The sequence below is a fragment of the Hemiscyllium ocellatum genome, chromosome 20 (assembly GCF_020745735.1).
Source record: "Hemiscyllium ocellatum isolate sHemOce1 chromosome 20, sHemOce1.pat.X.cur, whole genome shotgun sequence".
Lineage (NCBI taxonomy): Eukaryota > Metazoa > Chordata > Chondrichthyes > Orectolobiformes > Hemiscylliidae > Hemiscyllium > Hemiscyllium ocellatum.
In genome coordinates, this window is record NC_083420.1 from 38,133,067 (window position 1) to 38,156,685 (window position 23,619).

The window sequence follows — 23,619 nt, forward strand, 5'->3', positions numbered from 1 at the left end:
GAACTCAATTGATGGTGACCAGGGGTATAAAAATATAAGGAGACCAGAGGAGGTTCCACTGCCTCTCAGCCCGACCATAGTGAAGAAGACTGATACAGAAAGCCTCACATTGAAGATTTGGTCTCAAGTCCAAGTTTCCAACAGTTGACTATATAATCTGCCTATTGTTGGTGTCCATTATAACTGAAATAAAATGAGAGTGAAGGTGGGGTGGTTAGGGGGAGCTATGGGACAGGCAGAAGACAGATGCTGATTCTGTCAATGCGGTTAAGTTGCTGCCAAGTTGATCTCAGAACTGCCCCTTCCAATTAGCCATTCCTCTTTCCATCGCTGTCATTACACAGAGAACACCCAATGTTGGGGCTATCTATCATCTTACTCACGTGACAGTCCAACAACACTGCACTTTTTGGCAAAACTGCTGTAAATGGAGAAGCGTCATTTATGTCACCAGGCAAGTGGGGAAACCACCTTCAGGTTCTGCAGGTTCACAGAGGCCTGTATATCGCTGTATGCTTTCTGTAATTCACAAAATATCAATACATGAGTTAGCAAAAGATTATGGCTCACTTCATGTCATCTAATCTAAAAGATTGGATTTGATTGATATCAGGAATTCCACACTGACCAATAATTCCTCTGTACCAGAAGTAAGTAATATAGCAACTGTTGTAATCTCCACACATCCCACAGCTACCCGCTCCACAGGTTTGTCATAGAATCAAACAGCACTGAAACAGACCCTTTGGTCCAACCAGTCGAGGCTGAACATAATCCCAAACTAAACTAGTCCCACCTGCCTGCTCCTGGCCTATATCCCTCCAAACCTTTTCTATTCATCTAACTATCCAAATGTCTTTTATATTTTGTAAAGTTGACATTATCATATGGAAGCAGTTGCAGCATTCTACCCTCAACAGCTGCGGTGGCCTGCGCCATCTTAGGTTGATCACACTCTGGGCTACAGGCTTGGCAGATAGAAATAGATTTGTAGACAAGGCCCCACAATGGGTCATTGTCCTCAAGCTTTTCAGCAGGATGCTCACTCTCTCCTGTCTTTACTATTAAAAGTAATTTATCAGCTTCAAGGCTTGCTCCTCCCGGGATTCCTGTTGAATTCCAGTAGTGACTGCAGGCTATGTGGCTGAGTGTTACAGCTATTGAAATATGTTGTCATCATTCACCATTGGCAATTCTTTGGTACTCTAGTGCCAGAGTATGATCCATGGCATTGCACACTGAGGCTACATAGACATACAGAAACTCACCTTAAAAATCAAGTAAGATCTAAATAGAAAGAAATGTTGATTTGATTTGATTTGAAAAACTGCTTGGAAACTCATAATGCTGGCAAGCTTTACCAGCAGCTCTGCTGGGATCCTCCAAAAATAGTCCTACTGGAGACCCCTGCCAACAGCCCTGCTGGGAAACCCCATCAACAGTCCTGCTGGGAAGCCCCATCAACAATTCTGCTGGGAAGCCCCACAAGAACCTCAACCAATAGCCCTGCTGGGAACCTCCAACAGCAGCCCTGCAGGCACCCCTACCCACAACCCCCAACCACCAGTAGCCCTGCAGAAGCCTCTACAAGACCTTTACTAGCGCTGATGGGAGCCCCCAGCAACTGTCTGATGGGACTCCCTCCAACAGTCCTGCTGGGAAGCCCCCATTAGCCTTTCTGTGGACTTCATCCAAATACCCTGCTGGGAACCCTCACCAATAGCCCTGCCTGGAACCAATCAAAAGCCCTACTGGAATCTCCCACCAACAGACCTGCTATACTGGGAGAAAAAAAGAGTTCTTATGGGAAGTAGACTGGAATGATGTGTAATCAAGAATTTTGTGGGAGTCCGTATACTTGAAACAGATGTTCCAACTCCATTTTGATTTAACCCCCTCCCCTTACCCCTACCTCTTCCTCACCTTTGATAATCTGGATTGCCCTTAACGGGTGTCGCATATTAATCAATCAATTGGAACAGACAGGTGATTTTCTAGATACAGAAAAAAATGGATTTTGGTGGAATTCTTCAAATGTTAGTCCAACTCTATCCTATCATAACTTTTCAGAACAGCGAAAGCCAAATTGGGGGGGGGGGGGGGGAGCATGAAGATCAACAGTGACCTAGCTCAGCACAGACTAGACCTGAACACCCCAGGAGCCCCAATATATATCATTGTTGATCTTACCTAACTCTGCCATCAGTGAAGAAGCAACTGACGTTTGTAAAGCATTTACCTCCATAAACAAGTTGTACTTTTACCTTCTTGATTCACCCTGTGATCATCAAACACCATTCCCTTTCGACCGTTCCTGTTCACTATCTAATCTATTCACCTTGAACAGTTGATCAACTTTATTACCCTTCTCACCACTAAATTCCAGTCATAATTATACCCTATTTATTTTACTACATTATTCATTTTGAACAATTTTTTTCTTTGTTTTCAACAGCTTTCTTTGAGAAATTGGTTAGGTCACTGTTAGAATATTGCATGCAATTCTGGTCTCCTTCCTATCAGAAAGATGTTGTGAAACTTGAAAGGGTTTTGAAAAGATTTACAAGGATGTTGCCAGGGTTGGAGGATCTGAGCTATAGGGAGAGGCTGAACAGGCTAGGGCTGTTTTCCCAGAGCGTTGGAGGCTGAGGGGTGACTTTATAGAGGTTTATAAAATTATGAACGGCATTAATAGGGCAAATAGACAAAGTCTTTTCCCTGGGGTCGGGGAGTTCATAACTAGAGGACATAGGTTTAGAGTGAGAAGGGAAAGATATAAAAGAGATCTAAGGGGCAACTTTTTCTCGCAGAGGGTGGTACGTGTATGGAATGAGCTGTCAGAGGAAATGGTGAAGGCTGGTACAATTGTAACATTTAAGAGGCATCTGGATGGGTATATGAATAGGAAGGGTTTGGAGGGATATGGGCCGGGTGCTGGCAGGTGGAACTAGATTGGGTTGGGATATCTGGTCGGCATGGACGGGTTGGACCGAAAGGTCTATTTCCATGCTGTATATCTCTATGACTCTATTACTCTAAATGTTACACACATTTCCAAATCCACCCCATCTTCCTTCTCCATTCAGATATGATACAATGGTCCCAATTATGCTGTAAACTTATTTCATTCCAAATTTTTGTTCCCTGGACGATCTGTCTTTTGTTACTTAAGGTAACTGTCATATTTCCCTCTATGTATGTTGCATGGTTAATTATATATTAACTCCCATTTCTAGCATATTCATCTGACACAAATATACTTGGCACAATATCATATACACGATAAGATAACTCTTCTCATATAATTCACGTTTTCCTTTGGTGTCCACCGCATGGCCAAATAACCTATTCTTTAATAGCACATTTTGTACTTCCTGGTCATATATTCTTACCATGTATACAGTACACTACAAATCAGGTAACTTGTTATTTGTTCATGGGATATGTGCATCACTAGCTAAAACAACATTTATTGCCCATCTCTAATTGCCCCCACAGCCGATTGGCTTGCTACGCCACTTCAGAGGACAGTTAAGAGTCAACCGCATTACTGTGGGTCTAGAGTCACATGCAGGTCAGACCAGGTAAGAATAGCTGATGTAATCCTTAAACAACATTATTCAACCAGATGGGTTTTACAGCAATTAACATTTGTTGTAATAATAGGCTAGCCTTTGATTACAAATTGTATTGCATTCATCTGCCACGATGTGGTTCAGTCACCAGAAATTATGAAGTGGTGGTGTATTACTAGTGCAGTGACATTACTGCTATGCTGCCACCTGTGGGTGATGCAAAGTACATTGCCTCCAGACCCTCCAAAGGTCCACCCTGAGCCCCATTGTCTCCCTCATTTTCATACTGCAGCTTCACATCATCCACAGGCATGGGCTCAACGTACATGCCTGACAATGACACTCTGCTCCATTTCTTCATTACCTCTTCTGAGTGTTATTAGCATTCACATAATCCTTACCTTTCTCAAGTGGGAAAGTTTAGTCTTCAACCTTCATCACAACCTTCATGTCCTTGTCATCAATTTGAATTATGGCTCCAACTGATGGAAACTGCTTAGATCGTGGAATTCTTTTCAATCCCAGTCTTTGCTTCCAATCCATTCCACTTCATTAGAACTCCACCTACTCCCACAGCTATAACATCACCCTCTCAAGTGCTCTCCTCCATTCCTTATCCCTCATCTACTACTGAAGCCCTTAGATATGATTAGATTACTTACAGTGTGGAAACAGGCCTTTCAGCCCAACAAGTCCACACCTACCCGCCAAAGCACAACCCATCCAGACCCATTCCCCTACACCTAACACTCCTGGCAATTTCCAATTCACCTAACCTGCACATCTTTGGACTATGGGATGAAACCGGAGCACCCGGAGCAAACTCCACACAGTTGCCTGAGGCAGGAATTGAACCCGGGTCTCTGGCGCTGTGAGGTAGCAGTGCTAACTGCTGTGCGCCCTTGTCTTCATCAACTCCAGTCCAGATACTATAATGCTTCCTGAGCTGACATCTTACCCTCCAATCTCAGTTAGTTTCTGTTCATCTTAAATTGTGCATGTCACATATCTGCTCGACATGTCTTTTATATATTAGGTATCTTTCATATCTTTCCCTGCACACATCACGCAGTCATCATATAATAAACTTTCTTAAAATCAAAAGGCAAGCTGAGAGACTAATGTTACTCATTAGAGACAACTCAAAGAATTGAAAGCTATAGGATTTTACTGAGCCAGAACATTTTGGAATTGTCCAGTGTGATTGGTGGCCAATAACAGCACAAATTTGCTGCAGACTAAACCTTACCTCAAACTTTGTGATAAATTCTGCAAATATCCCAAAAAAAGCTTCAGTTGTGGTCATCTTTGAATCTTCCCCAAAAAACGTTGAGACTTTGTGGAATTCCTCAATGGCTCGATTCTGCAGGGAGTCGAGGGAAGCAATAACAGGCTGGGCATCTCCAAGAAATGCCTGATACACCAGTTAAGACAGTAACAGCAGTGCACTCTCAGTCTTGAGAACTTAGGGAACTTTTTCGATCTTGCAGTGCGTGTGATATAGACAGGGTCCCATTCTCATTCATTACAGGAAGCATGTTATCAATTGGCTTTCTCTTAAAAATTTGAACTATTTAGTATCTAACACTGGAAACACTTTGTCTCATGTGACAAGCTCCTGTTCCCTAGACATTTCTTATGACTCTGGATTTTAGCAATCCCCCTCTGAGCTACTTGTACAAATTACATTACAACAAACTCTCATTTAAGTTTCCCTTTTAAAGTTTATCATTTTAAAATTGTTTGTTTTATTTTAATGTCCACCTCCTTTATTTAAAAGTGTCATTCACCATTTTCACATCCCTCGCCTCCTGGTTGCATTTTGAATTATTGTGCTTCTCATATCATTGCAAGTTATGTCATCGCATTATCAGAAGGCCCCTGACTGCCTGACTGTGCTGCTAACGTTGACACTATTGTGCTCTTCACCCTGGAATTGAAGATCATCATTGTTTTAAATAGTTGTCTCCTCAGGTACTGAAGTAAACTTCATTTGTAATCTTTTTTAAATTTCTTTGCTGTTTTACTCAAACCTGTGGAGGAACACCTACGATTTAGACTCTGAAAAAAGGAATTCTCTGTTATACTGTACAAGTAAAATAGTTGAAGACATGTACTTTTCTTTAAAATAAGCAAGAAGTCTGCACTCTTCACTGAAGCTTTTCTTATTTTGTTTTACAAGCTATTTCAGCTGGGAACACAGGGCTGCATATATCTGACAAAGACATTTACATGGGCTTTACTAGGCAAAAAATGCCTTTTCTTTAAAGAATTAGAAGCCCCACAGTGTGGAAACAGGACCTTCAGTCCAACAAGTCAATACCAACCCTCCGAAGAGTAATCCATCCAGACCCATTCCCCTATCCTATATTTATCCCTAACTAATAACCTAGACTATGGGCAATTCAGCATGGCCAATTCACCCAACCTGCATATTTTTGGATTATGGGAGGAAACCTGCACTTACACAGGGAGAATGTGCAAACTTCACACAGACAGTTACCCGAGGCTGGAATTGAACTTGGGTCCCTGGCGCTGTGAGGCAGCAGTGCTAACCATCGAGCCACCATGCTGTCTTCATGAATTTAACTCTAGTTCTAATATTAATTCCTTGGGTTAATAATAATTTACTTAATATTTTACTTAAAGTTGCAATTTTCAGGAACACCGAATTTTAAACCCCCTCATTTAAAATGTAAATAACAACATGTATTTAAAGAATTAAGGAATTTTTTTTAAGGCCCATTGCCTGTATTACACCTGTGAGTGGTTGATGTGGTAGTGGAGATGAAGCATTACTCTAAACTAAAACCATGCTGACCCGAAAATGCTGGACAGGAAAGTAGTGCCAAGGTAACTATTTATTCTAATTTATAAAATTATTAGATAAGAGAATATCAGCAGGTCCATCAAATCTCCAATACACTAATGGCTGGACAATTCTTCTAACAGTGGCAAAAAATATGAAAAGCAAGGGGCAAGAAGGAAAACATGCCCTGAGCAGTAGCTCTCCAACTCCTATCTCAGGCAATAAAAACCAGCTCAAGCTATCATGCAAAGGGACGCATAATATAGGCATATGGACGAGAATGGAATAGTGTAGGTTAGATGGGCTCCAAATTGGTTTCACAGGTTGGTGCAACATCGAGGGCTGAAGGGCCTGTACTGCGTTGTAATGTTCTATGTTCTATATAAACAAAGATGATATGAACCAAGAGTGAGAGGCTCAGAGTTTTCTGTCAGAAAGGATACGGTCATGACTGCAGCAAATCGGTCCTCATCGGTGACTGCCATGTTCTCACAGACTGTCTGTATGTCCTTCCTGATTGTGTGGATGTCATTAATTTCAGAAGTTATCGTTCTCTGATTAACTGGAAAAGAGGAAGAATTCCACAATCTTCTGCATCATTTATCTACCCAGAATGGTTGCAAATCTTATATCTTTAATTGTGGGCAAGTCACGCTTCACTACAATTTTGACAGTTACTTTCTAATCAACCTTTTCAGTTGTGTCATCACATGCCTCGGGAATAGATGGGACTTGAACACAGGCCTCTAGGACTCAGAGGAAGAGACACTACCACTGTATCACAAGAACCCTTAAACCAAATCAACATGTTCAGAGAATGTGATTGCACAGGAGTAGGTGGGACTTGAAACCAGGTCTCTTGGTTGAGAAGCAGGACACTGCCTTGAGATCAAGATAAGTTTTTGATAACGTAGCTAGGAAGTGAACAGCAAACTGTGTTTTGTAATTGTTTTTAAATGACTGGAAGACACCTTCACAGTCTCACTCCTGCCTTTGAAAAGAGGAGAATCTTGTTATTAAACTTACTGATAAGGTAGAAATATCAAGAAAATTTATTTTAACAAAAATAATAAAACACACATTCATAACAATCACACTCTACAGGTAGAGATTTCCAGCTAACAGTCTTGCATTTCATTCTGTTTTCTAATCACAGGCAATAACCGTCTCAAATATAGTTTTTCCAGATCAGCATCAGCGTTAAAGTCTTTTTTTTATTCATCCGCAGGATGAGGGCATCATCAGTCAATGCCAGCTGTTATTGCTCATCCCTTATTGCCCAGAAGGCAGTTAAGAGTCAACCACATTGCTGTGGGTCTGGGGTCACATGTAGGCTAGACTGAGTAAAGATTGCAGTTTCCTACCCTAAAGGATGTGTGTGAACCAGATGGGGTTTTAGGACCATCAACAGCGGATTTGTGGTCATTATTAGATCTTAAATCCAGACTTTTTTTATTTAATTCAAATTTCAGCACCTGCCATGGGGGGATTTGAACTCAGGTCTCTAGAGCTTTACCTTGGGCTCTGGATTAAAAGTCCAGTGAAAATACCACCAGGCTGTCACCTCCCTATAGATTCATAGCTCCTTACAGTGTGGAAGCAGGGCATATGGCCCTGTGAGTCCACACCGGTCCTTCGAAAAGCATCCTACCCACACCCCCCATACCCGATTCCTATAACCCTGCATTTCTCATGACTAATCCACCTAGCCTGCACATCCCTAAACACTACAAGGCAATTTAGCATGACCAATCCACGTAACTTGCACATCTTTGGACTGTCGGAGGAAACCAGAGCACCTGGAGGAAACCCACAGAGAGAGAGAATGTGCAAACTCTAAGGGTGGAATCAAACCCGGGTCCCTGGCATTGTAAGGCACTGAGCCACCATGTCGCCTCATTATCACTGCCAACAGCCTAACACCCCAACCTTCAATACTCTAGGGATTTCCACTCACCTGAAGGTTAACTGGACTAACTATATCAACCTTTTAGTTTGAGCTTGGCTGTTTCATGATAAGAGCCTCAACTGTTGAACTCTCAGATCTTCTCAGCATTCTACAAGCCTCAAGTCAGCAGTGTAATAGCATACTTACCTGTCAGCTAGATGGGAGCAGCCAAACAATAGTCAAACATCCAGACAACATTGCCAATAGTGGACAGTCTCAAAGTTCCATCTCATGGGCTTTTAGCAAAGGGCAATACTTCTCCATATCAATAACTTTTTGTTGTATAACCTAAGCACAAACACTCCATTCTCTTTCAGGCAGTCACTGCTTAATGTTTTAAACTGACCTTTTGCAGCAAGGGCCACAGTTGGAATCTCCTTGGCAAAGTCCAGCAGCTCAGGAAAATGTTGGCTCAATGATTTGGCAAGAATGTGCAAAAAGGTAGATTTCCCATCTACAGTCTTTGTGGTGTCAAGCTGGGAGAAAGATACATGTCAAATGAGAAATGCAGTAAGGGGATACTTCCCCAACTCAAATTAGAAAATGTCCCAACACAGTTAACATTTAGAATGCAAGTGTTTCCTAAGGAACACCAGAACAATTACCATGGCCATACCTCTTCCAGGAAGTGTCATCATTGGTAATCATTCACTCCATTTCCATTCCCAGTAGGCAAAGATATTGCTAATTACCCTTTGCCTAGGAGTACCTACACAATTAGCCACTCCCGTTTCTTGTAGAAATGCTGCCATCATTAATCACGACTTCTCCCCATGCCACCCCAGGGTTGCCAATTTACTTAATAACTCACCTTCCCTCTCATACAGGCAACCAACAATGAAAGCAACTCCTTTAACATTACTTAGTTATATTTGATTCCAGCTGCTCTTACTGTCAGTTGCTCACCTCTGTCAGAAAATTAATTTTAAATCCTGTGGTTTTGGGGCTCTTAGGCTGTCCATTGTTGAGATAGTTTCCCATTGCAAGAACAAACTGTCAGAAGAAAGATAAAGAAACAATTATGGAGGAGAAATAAGAGTGCAGGTAACAATGATGTATCAGCTGACAGGTTCTGCTCTGGATTTCCTGTCTATACAGACTCTCCCACTGAAGTAAACCCCAATTTATCTCCATTTAGACACATGAGATTTCAACTGCAGCATGACACCTTATTGATGAAACAAAGGGACCAACAAATATATATAGATCCATACAGAAAGAGACGATGAAGAGAAAAAGACACTCACACAATAACACAGGCCATATTGTAAGGATGCACATTGGATGGACCACCTCCCACCCTTAGGTAAAACACTGCGTGATGATAATGGACCAGCATTATGAAATCATTCTGCTGGATTTTGTCTTTGTTGAAAACAAGTAGATACCAAAACCAGAAACCTATCCAATATTTTGAACTCATTACCGAATTCATTCACCCCAATTCTCAGTAATTGCATGGGCAAAACATTGTGAGCGATTTATGTTAGGTAAGAGGAAGCAACACAGGAGCAATTACCCGCATGCAACTGCCAAATTTGCTGCTGATGGTGGCAGCATCTACCTGTTTGACTTTATTTTTTCAGTTTTTAAAAGCTAACATTACAAATAAGGAGACAGTGAGATGGAAGCAGGCCTGGAAACAGAGAGTAGGATTCTACCGAGGAATCCAGAGTTCCCTGTCCCCTGGAAGATTTTGCACTCTGTAAGGAAACTTTTTACACTGAGGAGGAAATATATGAGTAAGGAGACAGAGGAAGCCAACTGCCTAAGAAGAGGTAGACTCAACAACCCAACAAGGGCCAGCACTCGACAGATAACAAAAGCAAGCAGTCCATTCTGGGAGACAATTACCCTGCACAGAGAGTCTACAGGCAAAAGAATGGATTACTTTGAACTCTGAGATCATCAATGTTTTCACAGACTGCATCTCCCCAGGAGGATAGTGACCTCTGTTTGTGAATTACTGGCAGCAGAGATCAATTTTAATTGTGTTGGTTGACACTCTAAGCCCATCATTCTCAAGATGAGAATGGCCTTGAACTTTTATGCATCAGGGTCTTCAATGCACCTTTGCAGAATACTATAAATTCCAGCTCCTAAGAATCTCAAAGCCCTTAGGCCATTCTCCAGTCTCTCTACAACCAATGACCCTGCATTATTGTTGCTGGACAACTCCAAAACATCCTCCAATGGAGCTAAAACTGTCAGGTTCGGTGCTCTACCACGGTGCGTGGCCTCTCACAGGTTTTGTGAGCCCTCTTTTCCTGCAAAGGAAAAGGAACATTGTCATGGTTCTTCTGTGGAGAAATCATGCCGGCGTCTGTGTGCCCAATCTGTAACTGTGGACACTTCTTAATGTACCTTGCAAAGTAACAGGTCATTGATTTTAGACATCGTGGAGAAACCCTGGGTGTCATGCAGTATAGTATGTCTGCTTCCATCCCTTCTATATATGGAACAGACACTGGGACAATCCCTCACTTGTCATGCATTCATTCCTCACACCTTCACTCCTCACTGCCTACAAACATTTCTGACATTCACCCTTGTTAAATGTAAAAGGTCATTCTGTCTCTCACAGCACCGCAAACCACTTCTGCTATGATGTCCATTCGGGGGCTTTTTTAGTCTGGTTAGGAACTCTCACTGATCATTCTCAGACTGAAGGAGCACTCATAGAAAGTCACTGACAAACTGCAAGGGCTGTGGTTTCAGCTCTTCCACTTCATCAGACAACTGCAAGGAAGACTTACACCTGAGCTGAAAAATGTGTAGCTGGAAAAGCACAACAGGTCAGGCAGAATCGACATTTCAGGTATGAGCCCTTCTTCAGGAATCATTCCTGAAGGGCTCATGCCCAAAACGTTGATGCTCCTGCTCCTTGGAGGCTGCCTGACCTGCTGCGCTTTTCCAGCAACACATTTTTCAGCTCTGATCTCCAGCATCTGCAGTCCTCACGTTCTCCTAACAGACTTACACCTGATACTGCTGCAAAGCGTCAAGTTGACCTTCAGTGTCTGTGAAAGATAAACAAATTGAAAGGATAGAACAGAGCTCTTTTTTTCTGAACATTTCTTATCCTCACAGGGAACGGGACAAGAAGTGTGTGCTCAGGTGTTACTTCTTCTCTGGGAAAGGTTCTGAATGATTCTTCTCTGCCACAATAGTCACCAGAAAAGGGGAAAAAAAAATGCTCTCCTTTTCGGCTGATCTGTGTCAGGTATGGAAGGAGCCCACTTCCTATATTTCTTTCAAACAATGTGGATCATTACTTGTGGATTTCGCTAGAAATCTACTGCCAGCATTCCTTTAAATTGTTAGCTGTGGCTGACTTCTGATTCACAGCCCGAACTCTCTCCCACTTGATGTCCCACTCTTGACTCCCAGTTTCATGCTGGGTTCCCCTACCCAACACTAATGGGTTTTCTTTCTGCCAGATGTCTACTTGAGTTGCTATGCTGAGAGGGTGTGAGTGGATGAACCACATCCATCCTGTTCCACATTTCTCACCCACAAGAAACCATTACATCTGACCCATAAAGACAGACATTCAGAATTGCACATGAATTTAGAGAAATAAAGAAAAATAACTCACCTTTAGTGTCCTCGTGACATGCCAAATATATCACAACCAATGAGAGAGTCAATGTTGTGATAATGACAAACAAGGCAACCAATTTGCACATTCTAAGGTCCCGCAAACAAGTGACAAATGAATCTATTTTGATAGTGTTGGATGAGGAATATATTGGCCATGGCAGGTTATGCTTCAGAGATACAGGGCACTGGTAAGATCACACATAAAGTACAGTTGTGGTCTCCTTATTTAAGGAAAGATATAAATGCATTGGATACAGTTCATACTACAGTAATACCTGGAATGTGTGGATTGTCTTAAGAACAGTGATTCAGCAATCTAGGCTTGTATTTGCTGGAGTTTAGAAGATTAAGATACCAATTGATTGAAACATACAAGATCCTCATGGATTTTGATGGGCGGATGTGGAAAGAATGATTCCATGTGGGTGAGAGTCTAGAATTAGGGGTCACTGTTTAAAAATAAGGAGTTGCCCATTTAGACATAAAAGGATGAAGGGAAACATTTTCTCACAGAGGGTCATAAGATGTTGGAACCCTCTACCTTAAAAGGTAATAGAAGCAGAAACTTTGAATATTTTAAGGTAGAGATAGAAAGATTCTTGGTAATCAAGGGAGTGAAAGGTTATTTGGGAGATATGGACTGATCAGATTACTCATGACCTTACTGAATTTTGGAGCAGGCTCGAGTGGCTGAGTGGCCTCCTGCCCCTAATCCATGTTTTTGTCTGTATGTTTACATGAGATCAGGGTATTCATCTCCTCGAGTATCATGGGATCTTTCATATCACCTCAGAGGGCAGATAGGATCTCCATTTGATATCACATCTGAAAGTTAGTGTACCTCCAATGGTGCAGCATTCCTTTGGCACTGCACTACAGTGTCTGCCAGGATTACAGACTCAAATCTCGGAATGAGACAAGAATGAACAAGCTTCTGTTTGAAGGCTTACTAACTGCACAGTATGCAAAATAAGCCTCTCAGTATTCTGCAGCAATGAGATCTTACTTTCAACCCCAGTTGCTATTACCTTGTCTCACAGACTGATTTAGTGAAATGTGAACAGCAGCTTATTAAATCCACTAGAAACCCTATACTGTTACCTCAAGAATCTTTGCCAGTTTCTTGCCACTTTTCAGTTCGACTGAGGCCTTGTAGATACACTGCAGTCCAGACTTTATCTCCTCTGTCTTCTCTTGCAACGTGATCTTGAAATGCAAGCTCTTCAGTCTGATTTTATATTCCTTTACTGACAGCATCTACACATGTACAGGGATATAGAAGGAATACTTTTTCATGAATCTGTGCTGAGAAAAGAAGCTTTGTGCAAAATAAATCGCATAGGGATAGGTTTCTTATTTTTGCGAAGCTACTAATTCATGTTATCTGTGTTTTAGTAAGAACAAACACAGGAGGCCAGTAGTTGTCTGCCTCACTACCTCTCACCGCTCTAATACAAATCTTCTCAGAACCTACCTTTTACCCTTTAGATCATCCTGTATGAAATGCCTTAAGTTTTTCCTCCAAAAGATGCTATATAAATATACCTAATTATTACATGATGAGGCAATAAGGCACACTGATGGATTTCATTCTAGGCTCTTATAGGAGTGGCTAGCAATTTAATGAATGTATCGGATTTTATTTCTCAAAGCTTCCTTGATTTGGGGTTGGAGCTATTACTCTGGAAGATATTGAATGTAACTCCTTATATTCAAAAAGGGAGAGAGACAGAAAACAACAGGCCAGTTAGAAAATGCTGGAAGCTTTTATTAAAGTATTTATGGCATGAGCAATGTGATTTTGTGAAATGAAAATCATGCATGACTAATCATTGATCTTTGTACTTTGGGTAAAGGGGAGCTGGTGGATACATTGTTCTGAGATTTACAGAATGCAGTTGATAAGGTGCCACATCAGTGGCTATTGCAGAAAATAAAAAGCTCACAGTGTATTATGGCATGGATAGAAGATTGGCTGGTTAGCAGAAAGTAGAGTAAAAAGTGAGGTCTGCAGATGCTGGAGATCAGAGCTGAAAATGTGTTGCTGGTTAAAGCACAGCAGGTTAGGCAGCATCCAAGGAACAGGATGAAGGGCTCTGGCCCGAAACGTCGAATTTCCTGTTCCTTGGATGCTGCCTAACCTGCTGTGCTTTAACCAGCAACACATTTTTCGCAGAAAGTAGAGGCAGGCATAAATGGACCTTTTTCAGATTGGTAAACTGCATTGAATAATGTACCACAGGGATCAGTGCTGGGATCTCAACAGTTTCTAATTTGTACAAATCATTTAGATGAAGGGTTAAAAGATATGGTTACAAAGTTGGCTAATGATACAAGAATAAGTAAGAAAGTAAGTTGTTAACAGAACTGAAGAAGGCTGCAGATATGAGACTGTGGATAACAATCTGAGGAAATTCATCAAGACTCGGAAAATATCTAGGTTTAGGCTGACAAAAAGCAACTAATAGCTGTAGCGTACAAATGCCAGGCAGTGACCTCTTCCAACAACACAGAATCTAGCCATCAGTCTTGACATTCGGTGGCATTGCCATTGTTGAATCCATCACTATCAATATCGGGAAATGGCTACCACTGACCAAAAACTGAACTGAACGAGACACAGAAATACCATGGCTACAAGAGCAGGTCAGAGACGAGGAATCCTACAGTGAGCATCTTACCTCCTAACTCCCTAAAACCTGTCCACCACTTACAAGGCACAAGTTAGGAAAAAGTGAGGAAATAATCACTACTTACCTGGATGTGTGTACTCAAAGGTTCTGACACCACCGAGGATAAAGTAGCTGCTTAGTTGAAATTATATTCACATTCATGCTCTCCATCAGTGATGCTCAGTAGCACTATCTATGGGATGCACTGCAAACATTCTCCTTAGAGAGCACCTTGCAAGCCCATAACCACAACCATTGAGAAAGATAGAGGTAGCAGATACATGGGATCACCACCACGTGCAAGTTCCTGTCCAAACCACTGACCATTCTGACTTAGAAATATACTGCTGTTCTGTCAGCATCAATAGGTCAAAATCCTGGCACTCCCTCTCGAACAGCATTGTGGGCGCACCTACACCAAATGGACAATAGCAGTTCAACAAGAGAGCTCATCACCACCTTCTCGAGGACAACTAGGGATGGCCAATAAATGCTGGCCCAGTCAATGAAACAGGTGTCCAATGAATGAATAATTAAAAATAAATAAACATAGACAGATAGCTAAATAAATAATGTAATGTGAAATCATCTGTTTTGACAGGAAGAATAATGAAGGGAACATATTATCTCAATAGTGAGAATCTGTAGAGCTTTGAGACGCAAAAGGATCTGGGTGTTCCAATGCATGAATCACAAAAAATAGTTAGTATGCAGGTACAGCAAGTAATTCTGAAAATCCGAGTGTTATCCTTTATCATGAGGGTAACTGAATACAAAAGTGGAGAAATTATGCCTCGGTTATACAGAGCACTGGTGAAACCCATTTAGAGTACAGTCTCTCTATATTTGCCTCATTAACTCCAAAGTGTAAGAGAGGTTGATGAAAGTTGGCTTAAGTGCCTTTGACATAGAGCAAGAGCTGTGACAGTTTAAAAGGAACCCACCTCCAGCGCGAATTGGTCCGGCTCACTCAGCTTACTGGGATCAGCCATGTGCCGCCTGAAATTCTTCAACTCTTCCTCATCAGGAGCATACAGCAGCAATTGTTTAATATGAGAAGGTTCCAGACGATCATTCTCCATTGTCACAAGGATCCGGCGGAGCTCTGGTGCAGAGAGTTTCAGGTGGGCGATGAGAATAGCTAACAGAGATAAAACCAGCACGAGAATCTGTTATCACAAGGCAGTGAGAGGTGGAGTAGACATATTGCCACTGCCAAGTGAGTCAGATAAACACAAGGGACTGACCCGGAACTGCCAGCCGCTTCTGATGGGATATCGACTAAGGTCATTACTGAGCCAACTACACCCATTATTCTGAGGCTACTGCAATCTCGTGGTGGTTGAGAGATTAAAGTCAAGCTGCAAGGAACCTCATGCCCTCAGAAGGCTGCCCAGCTAAACCTGGCAGGTTTGCCTCCCATTTCCTGCCAAGGCATTTTGTGCCGATCTATACACCAGGCCTCAGACAGAGGAGTTTGTTGACTAGAGACTATTGTTATACAGAAAACAGTGTGTCATCAGTGTGAAAGATCAAGGGCAACTATTTGAGACAATTTAACAGAAATATAGAAAATAGGAGTAGACTATTCAATATTATCATATCTAATCATTCATCCCAGTATCCTGTTATCAGTTTCTCCCCATATCCTCTGATCCCTTATCAACTTATGGCTTTGGATTTTTTTTTCTAATTTACTGTTGTGTAAAGATCAACTTTCTGAAATGTGCTCACTGGCCCTCCGAGTCAAAGATAAAATGACATGTGACCCCCTCACCCATGTGTAAAGGTTCAACAATTCTGTTTTATAGGTATATAAAAAGGAAAAAGATTAGCAAAAGAAATGCAGACCCATTACAAGCAGTGTCAGGAGAATTTAAATGGGCAAAAAGGAAATGATAAAGAAACGAGACAACATTTTCTGTCTGCACGGAGGGAGGAAAATACTAAAATCCTCCCAGAAATAATGGAAGATCTAGGCATTAGTGTGAATTAGGAACTACAAGATACTAATGTCAATAAAAATGTAATAGAGAAATTAATGGGACTTAATGATTTAACTCCATAACCTAATTACCTTTTTGCCTAGAGTGTTTTCTTTCAAAATTTGTTAGATTCTGTAACGGTCCTAGCATATTGGCAAAAGTAACACTACTATTTAAAAAATGAGAGCAAGAACACACTGTGAACTATGATCTGTTAGCGGAACGGTTGCCTGAGGGAAATTGCTAAAGTCTACAATAAAGGATGTGGTAATACGATAACTTAGAAAATACGGTCGGATTGGAAAGAGTTCACATGAGTTTATGAAAGGAAATCACGTTTGACAAGCCTGTTAGAGTTTTTTGAGGATATAACTAACAGAATAGGAAAGGACAAACCAGGGAGTGTGATTTTTTTAGATTTTCAGAAGGTTTTCCATAGAACTCCATGCAAGAGATCCATAAACAAAATTTGAAAAAGGGTACAGGGGAAATGTAGTGACATGAATTGAGAGCAGGTCAATGGGTCAGGAAACAGAAAGTAGGGGTGTACGAGTTACTTTCAAGTTGATTCTCTGTGACTAGTGAACTATGTCAAGGTTCAGTACTTGGGCCCCAACTATTCACAATTCACATCAACAAGTTAGATGTGGAAATTAAACATGATATCCGAAAATTTACAGATTATGCAAAACTAGGTGGAAGTGCGAGTTATGAAGAGGAGCAACTCAATGTGCCCTCTAAACTGACCTCGGAGGTCCACACAGCAGCAGGGAAAATTATAGGGAACATGGATGCAAATATACTTCAAGGGAACTTGGAAATGCTAAGTGAGTGAGTGGGCAAGCACTTAGCAGATGGAAAATAATATAGAGAAATGTCAGGTGATATGTTTTGTTAGAGGAAAAACAAAATTACCAAGCATTTCTAAACTGAAGTGTTTACTTTCAAAAGGGTTTTGGATGCCTTTGTTTAGGAATCACTGAAAGTTAACATGCAGGTACAGCAAGCAATTAAGAAAGGAAATGCTATTTTAAGTCTTTATTACAAAGGAATTTGAGTACTGGAAAAAAATGTCTTACTGCAATTATTTTGAGCCGAAAATGTGTTGCTGGAAAAGCGCAGCAGGTCAGGCAGCATCCAAGGAAAAGGAGATTCGACGTTTCGGGCATAAGCCCTTCTTCAGGAATGAGGCTGAAGAGCTTCTGTGCAGAGGAGATGACCTGGGGTGTGCAGTGAGAGAGGGACTCACTGAAATCCTTGTAGAGGGAGGAAGAGAGCTTCTTCAAGGAAGGTATCCTTGCAAGAGGATTCGCAGTAGGTTAAAATCTTCAAGGAGAAAGTGAGGTCTGCAGATGCTGGAGATCAGAGCTGAAAATGTGTTGCTGGAAAAGCGCAGCAGGTCAGCAGCATCCAAGGAACAAGAGATTCGACGTTTCGGGCATAAGCCCTTTTTCCAGCAACACATTTTCAGTTCTGATCTTTTCCAGCAACACATTTTCAGCTCTGATGAATCTCCTGTTCCTTGGATGCTGCCTGACCTGCTGCGCTTTTCCAGCAACACATTTTCAGTTCTGATCTCCAGCATCTGCAGACCTCACTTTTTCCTCGAAGATTTTAACCTACTGCGAATCCTCTTGCAAGGATGCCTTCCTTGAAGAAGCTCTCTTCCTCCTCATTCCTGAAGAAGGGCTTATGCCCGAAACGTCGAATCTCCTGTTCCATGGATGCTGCCTGACCTGCTGTGCTTTTCCAGCAACACATTTTCAGCTCTGATCTCCAGCATCTGCAGACCTCACTTTCTCCTGCAATTATTTTGAGTCTTGATGAAACCACACCTGGAGTTGTGCAGTTTTTGTTTCCTTACCCAAGGCAAAATATACTTACCATAGATGGAGTGCAATAATTTCTAATACTTAAACTAATTCCTCGGAAAGAGGAAGTGTCCTGTGAAGAAAGATTAAATAGACTGGATCTTTGTTCTTTGGAGTTTAAAAGAACAGGAGGTGATCCCATTCAAACAAACAGAATTCTGTGAGGGTTCTCAAGGGTAAATGTAGAAATTATGTCAACCCTGCTCAGGGGTATCCAGAGCTATTGGGCAGTGTCTCTGAATAACACGCAGACAACTTAGGATGCGGAATCTTTGGAATTGTCATGGAATCCCTATAGTGTAGATACAGGCTGTCTGACCCATCAAGACAGCACCAACTTTCTGAAGAACATCCCAACCCTGCTCTATCCTCATAATCCTGCATTTACCATGGCTAATCTGTCTGACCTTCGCATCCCTGAACACAATGTGGAAATGTAGCATTGCCAATCCACCTAACCTGTACATCTTTGAAAGGAAACCAGAGAACCCAGAAGAAACCCATGCAGACATGGGGAGAACATGCTTACACCACACAGAGAGTCACTCAAGGCTGGAATTGAATCTGGTCCTTGGTGCTGTGAGACATCAGTGCTAATCACTGTGCTGCCCAGAGGACTGTGGAGGATCAGTGATTGAGCATACCCAAGATTGAGATTGAAAGATTTATAGTATCTGGATACAGGATGCCTGTTTCAATTATACATTCAACTAGAAATGCTCATGACAAAATACTTAGCTTATGAATAATCAATTGATAGCATAGAACTTGGACACTGCTGAAAAGGGACATACAGTCAAAGCTTTTCATTTTGCATTCATCAAAACATTGCAAAAACACAAAATTTGAAAGGAAGCATTAATTTACATAACATGAGAAAAGAATATTATAAATATCAAAGGTTATGGTCTACTGCAGGGAAACAATGCTGAAGGTAGAATTAGCCATGACCTCATTAAATGGTAGAATGCACCTGAAGGGCTGAATGTCCTAATCCTACTCCTGTTTTCTATGTCCTTATTTACTTCCTTTCTCCACCATCATTACACAACATACCACTCTTTCTCTTGCTCAATCCTTCTCAATACAGGCCCCTGGAACAAAAGTTCTTAAACATTGTTAAAAGACAAGAAGTTGAAGCTTTTCACTTTGAACTTGTCAAAGCTAGGATGTCAGAAACAGATTTGAGAAAGGAACACCATTTTAGACAGCATGAGAAACAGGTGCTGATCGGTTGGGCTATTATTGACATGGAGATGCAAAAATAATAGTTAATTGTCAATCTTAATTCTAAGACCAAGCAGGTAGACTCTGAATCATCAGCACATTGCCATAGGGATGCACCTATCAATTGGCTGTTTCCATGACCCTTGCTTTATGAAACGTTGCAATGTACAAGTTCCTTTACCTGCATAAAACAACATCCTGATTATTTATGTACAGAGCTTCTAGCACAAACATCTCACTGAGATTGACTGATAATCTTAAATTGCTTCTGGTGTAACTCATAGCACAGTCTGGATTATTCAACAAATGGTTTCCAATTGTAGAGTCACATCTATTGGTGGATAGACTCTTGGTGAGGCTTGCAAGCATGGGCTGGTTGAGCATGATTGGTGGACTGCCCACTGTGAATAGTCAAGGGGACATGTTAATTGATACAGTTCACCAGTCACTGGGATGTATGACCTCACATACGTGACATCACATCAGCACTGAAACTCAAATATCACCTTACTCATTTGTGAGGCAGGCAAAATTGTCTTTTTGACTTGACAACAGCATCCAGTTAGTGGAGAAAAATTGCTGATAGATTTACTGCATAGAGCAGAGTGCAACAGCTAGTTCATCTACTGCTCAAATATTTGAGACACTTTCCCCTTCCAGGGCAACCCCAGGTAGACTGGGCACTACTCAGAACCAAACGTGACAGACATTGGCTCTTTCTTGAATTTTCATGATATACAGCAAGTGATAATTTGATCATGCTGGTATCCATCGTGATGCAGGATAGATTTTTATATGCACTATTTCAGCATCAAACTCACATGCTTAGGAGAAGTGAGAATAGGGCCCTATTCACAAGGTTGCCCATGGAATTGATTTGTAGCCTGAGAGTCTACAGCAATCCCAACAGGTATATTGACAAAAAGACAAAAAAATGAGTCAACTCTGATTGGTTAAGGCATTGTCATGTAGAATTGCCAGGGAAACATTGATCCTATGTTTTTTTTAGTTCAAAAGTGGAGCAATACCTGGACATGTTATTTATGCTTGCAAAGGATAGGTACTAAGTACAAATACACGCAACATAAAGCATGAGTAAAGTGAGCTACATTGTTAGCTCAGCTGATAATTCTAAATTGGCTGTAAGAACAATTCTTAGCAAACTCAGGATTGTTCAGCAGAGGATGAAGTATTAAATTCAATAGCAGTTCCTGGTGCATTCTTCATGGCGACACTTGGCTCACAGAGTCATGTTATCAACCAATCAGCACTCTTGCCTCATGCATGTAATTTATTGCTTCCTTTGAATTTGGCTTTCTTATATCTATCCTAATGAAAGCAACACAATGTTATGACTGGATGTCTCTTTTCAGTAATATTCAAGCTCTGTACTATCAAGTTGCCATTCAAATATTAACTTAAATACTTGTCAATGAGCAATTCCAGTTGAGTTTATCATTGAAAGAGGCATTCTGTTCCCATAGCACAAGGTGGAAAGAGGCAGGCAACTTACATATATTGTAGGCCTTCTTACGAGATAGTATTTCCACCACATCCTTCTTCTTAAAGGTTTCAGGTGCAAAACTTGCTTCTGTAAAAAAGAAAATGAGAGTGTAAAGAGGAATATTCGAACCAGGCTTCTATGAGCATCCGATCACCAGTTGGCAACAGTCCATGGCTGGGCAATGTGACAAAAAAGTCCATGTAGATCACACCATATGGACCTTATCTCTGAAGGGGAATAACTGGACTGTAGTGCATTAATCCACCACTGGCTTCACCAACATAAAAAGTGACAAAAATACTTCGAGAAAGTGCTGCAGTTTGATGCAGACTATCCACACATGGTACATAATCGCTGTTCGGCACATAATGTGTGTAATCACTAACTGACACAAAGTCTGGTTCACACTGTGTAGACTGACAAGTGCACTCAGATGGTGTGTCGTGTTCTGTTAGGTGCTGTGCAAAGCCTAGCTGCAACTTACTGTTTGGTCTCTGGGTCCCAAAGTGCAGCTCCAGATCTAGATACTTGACCATATCGCTCAGCTTGTCATAATCCGAGTCCTCTCCAAACTGAGAAAAATGAAGTGGAAAGAACTGAGTATCAGATGATGGCTTCAAATAAACACAATGCAGCACTGAATCCATGCTCTTACATGATGACCAAGCTCCTACAGATTTTTAGTACAAGGGAAATGCTCAGTATGACTGAGTAAAGGTAAAAACAAATGACTGCAGATGTTGGAAACCAGAGTCTAGATTAGAGTGGTGCTGGAAAAGCACAGCAGTTCAGCCAGCATCCGAGGAGCAGGAAAATCGACATTTCAGGCAAAAGCCCTTCATCAGGAATATCTGATGAAAGGCTTTTACCCAAAACGTCAATTTTACTGCTCTTCTGATGCTGCCTGAACTGCTGTGCTTTTCCAGCACCACTCTAATCTAGACTCAGTATAACTGAGCCTGGTTAACAATTGGAAACCTACCACATGGACAATAGGGCGAGCAAAAGGACAGCGACAGCAAATTCTGAAAATAAACCACACATTTAGCTCAACTTCTGGGCATAATGTGCTCACTCATTCCTTTTCCTGAATCTCATTGGCATAAGATTCAAAAAGCACCAGTTGTCTCTCAGCCAATCAACCACTTTTCACGTTGCTACCTAGTGGCTATTTGACTACAAGACATACCATAGATTAGGGTTGATCTGGACATGTATATTTTCAACTAGGTCACTGATTAGTGAGCAGGAGCAAAAACCCTCCAAAATATTCCAACATATTAAAAAAAAGTCCTACTGATCCCACTGTGACTAAGAACAGATAACTGCAAAATAAAATGGAATCTGATTTTTATTTGTTTTATACTCAATGCTGGTTCTGTATTCAATGTCTCAACAACTATCTTCTTTTCTTGTTTTGCTGCAGTTTCCAGTTTAAAACAACTTTTTTTCCAACACAGTAACATTGATAGGCAGGAAAAGATCAAACTCCTTTAACTCATTACGAAGATCCCTCATCTCATAATAAGCAGAGAATCTCCTCCTGAATGATCAAACATGGACCAAATGTTATTGACTAGCCCATTTACCTCAGCAAGATGTGATCCCTTCCCTCTTCAGAAAAGGGCCCCAACTCCCTCATGAAAACAGAAGGCCAGATTTTCATGGACAAGATGAATACTGGGAATCAGGAATTTTCTCTTGTCTCTATCCAAGTCCTATCACCCCACTTACATCGCAGGGAGATAGGCTTGGGCTGGAGACAAGCCTGCTGGGCCTAGAGACAGGCCTCAGGGCATGATGGGAGGTGTGCAAATGGTGATGTCAACAGTTAGATGCTTACTCGGAAATTGATTCATGTGTACACACAGTTGCCAAACTCTCTAATCCATAAGTCCTTCTCCCCCTCATATCTGATGTCCCCATTCTCTTTCTATCTCTCTCTCTTTCACACACACAAATATACACAGTTTGTATGAAGTTGCAAAAGGGTCCACTGGATGTATTTCACTGACAGTTTATTCCTTGAAAAGAATGATCAAGTATTACAACAGTTTTTCTTTCAACTCTGTTGCCCTCATGATCTTTTTTCCAATGAACGCTTCTGCTTTCTGCCTTCTGAAAACACACCCAAGTGTCTTCGCTCTCCCTGTCACTCACTCTTCAATAACCTTCACCCTGCAGTGCACCCACTCTCCCAGTAACACACATATCGTTTAACTAGTTGTTTTACATGTGGGGGAGATTATTTTTCCAAAGGGAATGCTGAGTGCCTGCTTTAGTTCCCAACTCCAGATTAGGGCTCCCCCGATGGTTCACGACACCTTTGTGGAACAGTGAACAATATTTCCTCCCAAAGCCAGCTTGACCGCATCAAGTTGGTAGAGGATGTGAAATGCCCACCTACAGTGGAGTCAGTAAAGAG

At 41.4% G+C, this 23,619-nt stretch overlaps 1 protein-coding gene across 1 annotated transcript in view; it reads right to left on the reverse strand.

Annotated features, from left to right (window-relative positions):
- Window positions 1–447: 447 nt before the first annotated feature.
- LOC132825218 (delphilin-like) overlaps window positions 448–23,619 on the reverse strand; it is a 61,260-nt gene continuing 38,088 nt past the window's right edge. The window contains exons 10-18 of the mRNA XM_060840280.1: window positions 21,679–21,766; window positions 21,204–21,281; window positions 15,552–15,748; window positions 13,037–13,192; window positions 9,239–9,325; window positions 8,679–8,808; window positions 6,828–6,946; window positions 4,825–4,989; window positions 448–519 (exon numbers count right to left, since the gene is read on the reverse strand). Coding sequence (XP_060696263.1) covers window positions 448–519; window positions 4,825–4,989; window positions 6,828–6,946; window positions 8,679–8,808; window positions 9,239–9,325; window positions 13,037–13,192; window positions 15,552–15,748; window positions 21,204–21,281; window positions 21,679–21,766 — 1,092 coding nt within the window. The remainder of the gene's footprint in view (window positions 520–4,824; window positions 4,990–6,827; window positions 6,947–8,678; window positions 8,809–9,238; window positions 9,326–13,036; window positions 13,193–15,551; window positions 15,749–21,203; window positions 21,282–21,678; window positions 21,767–23,619) is intronic.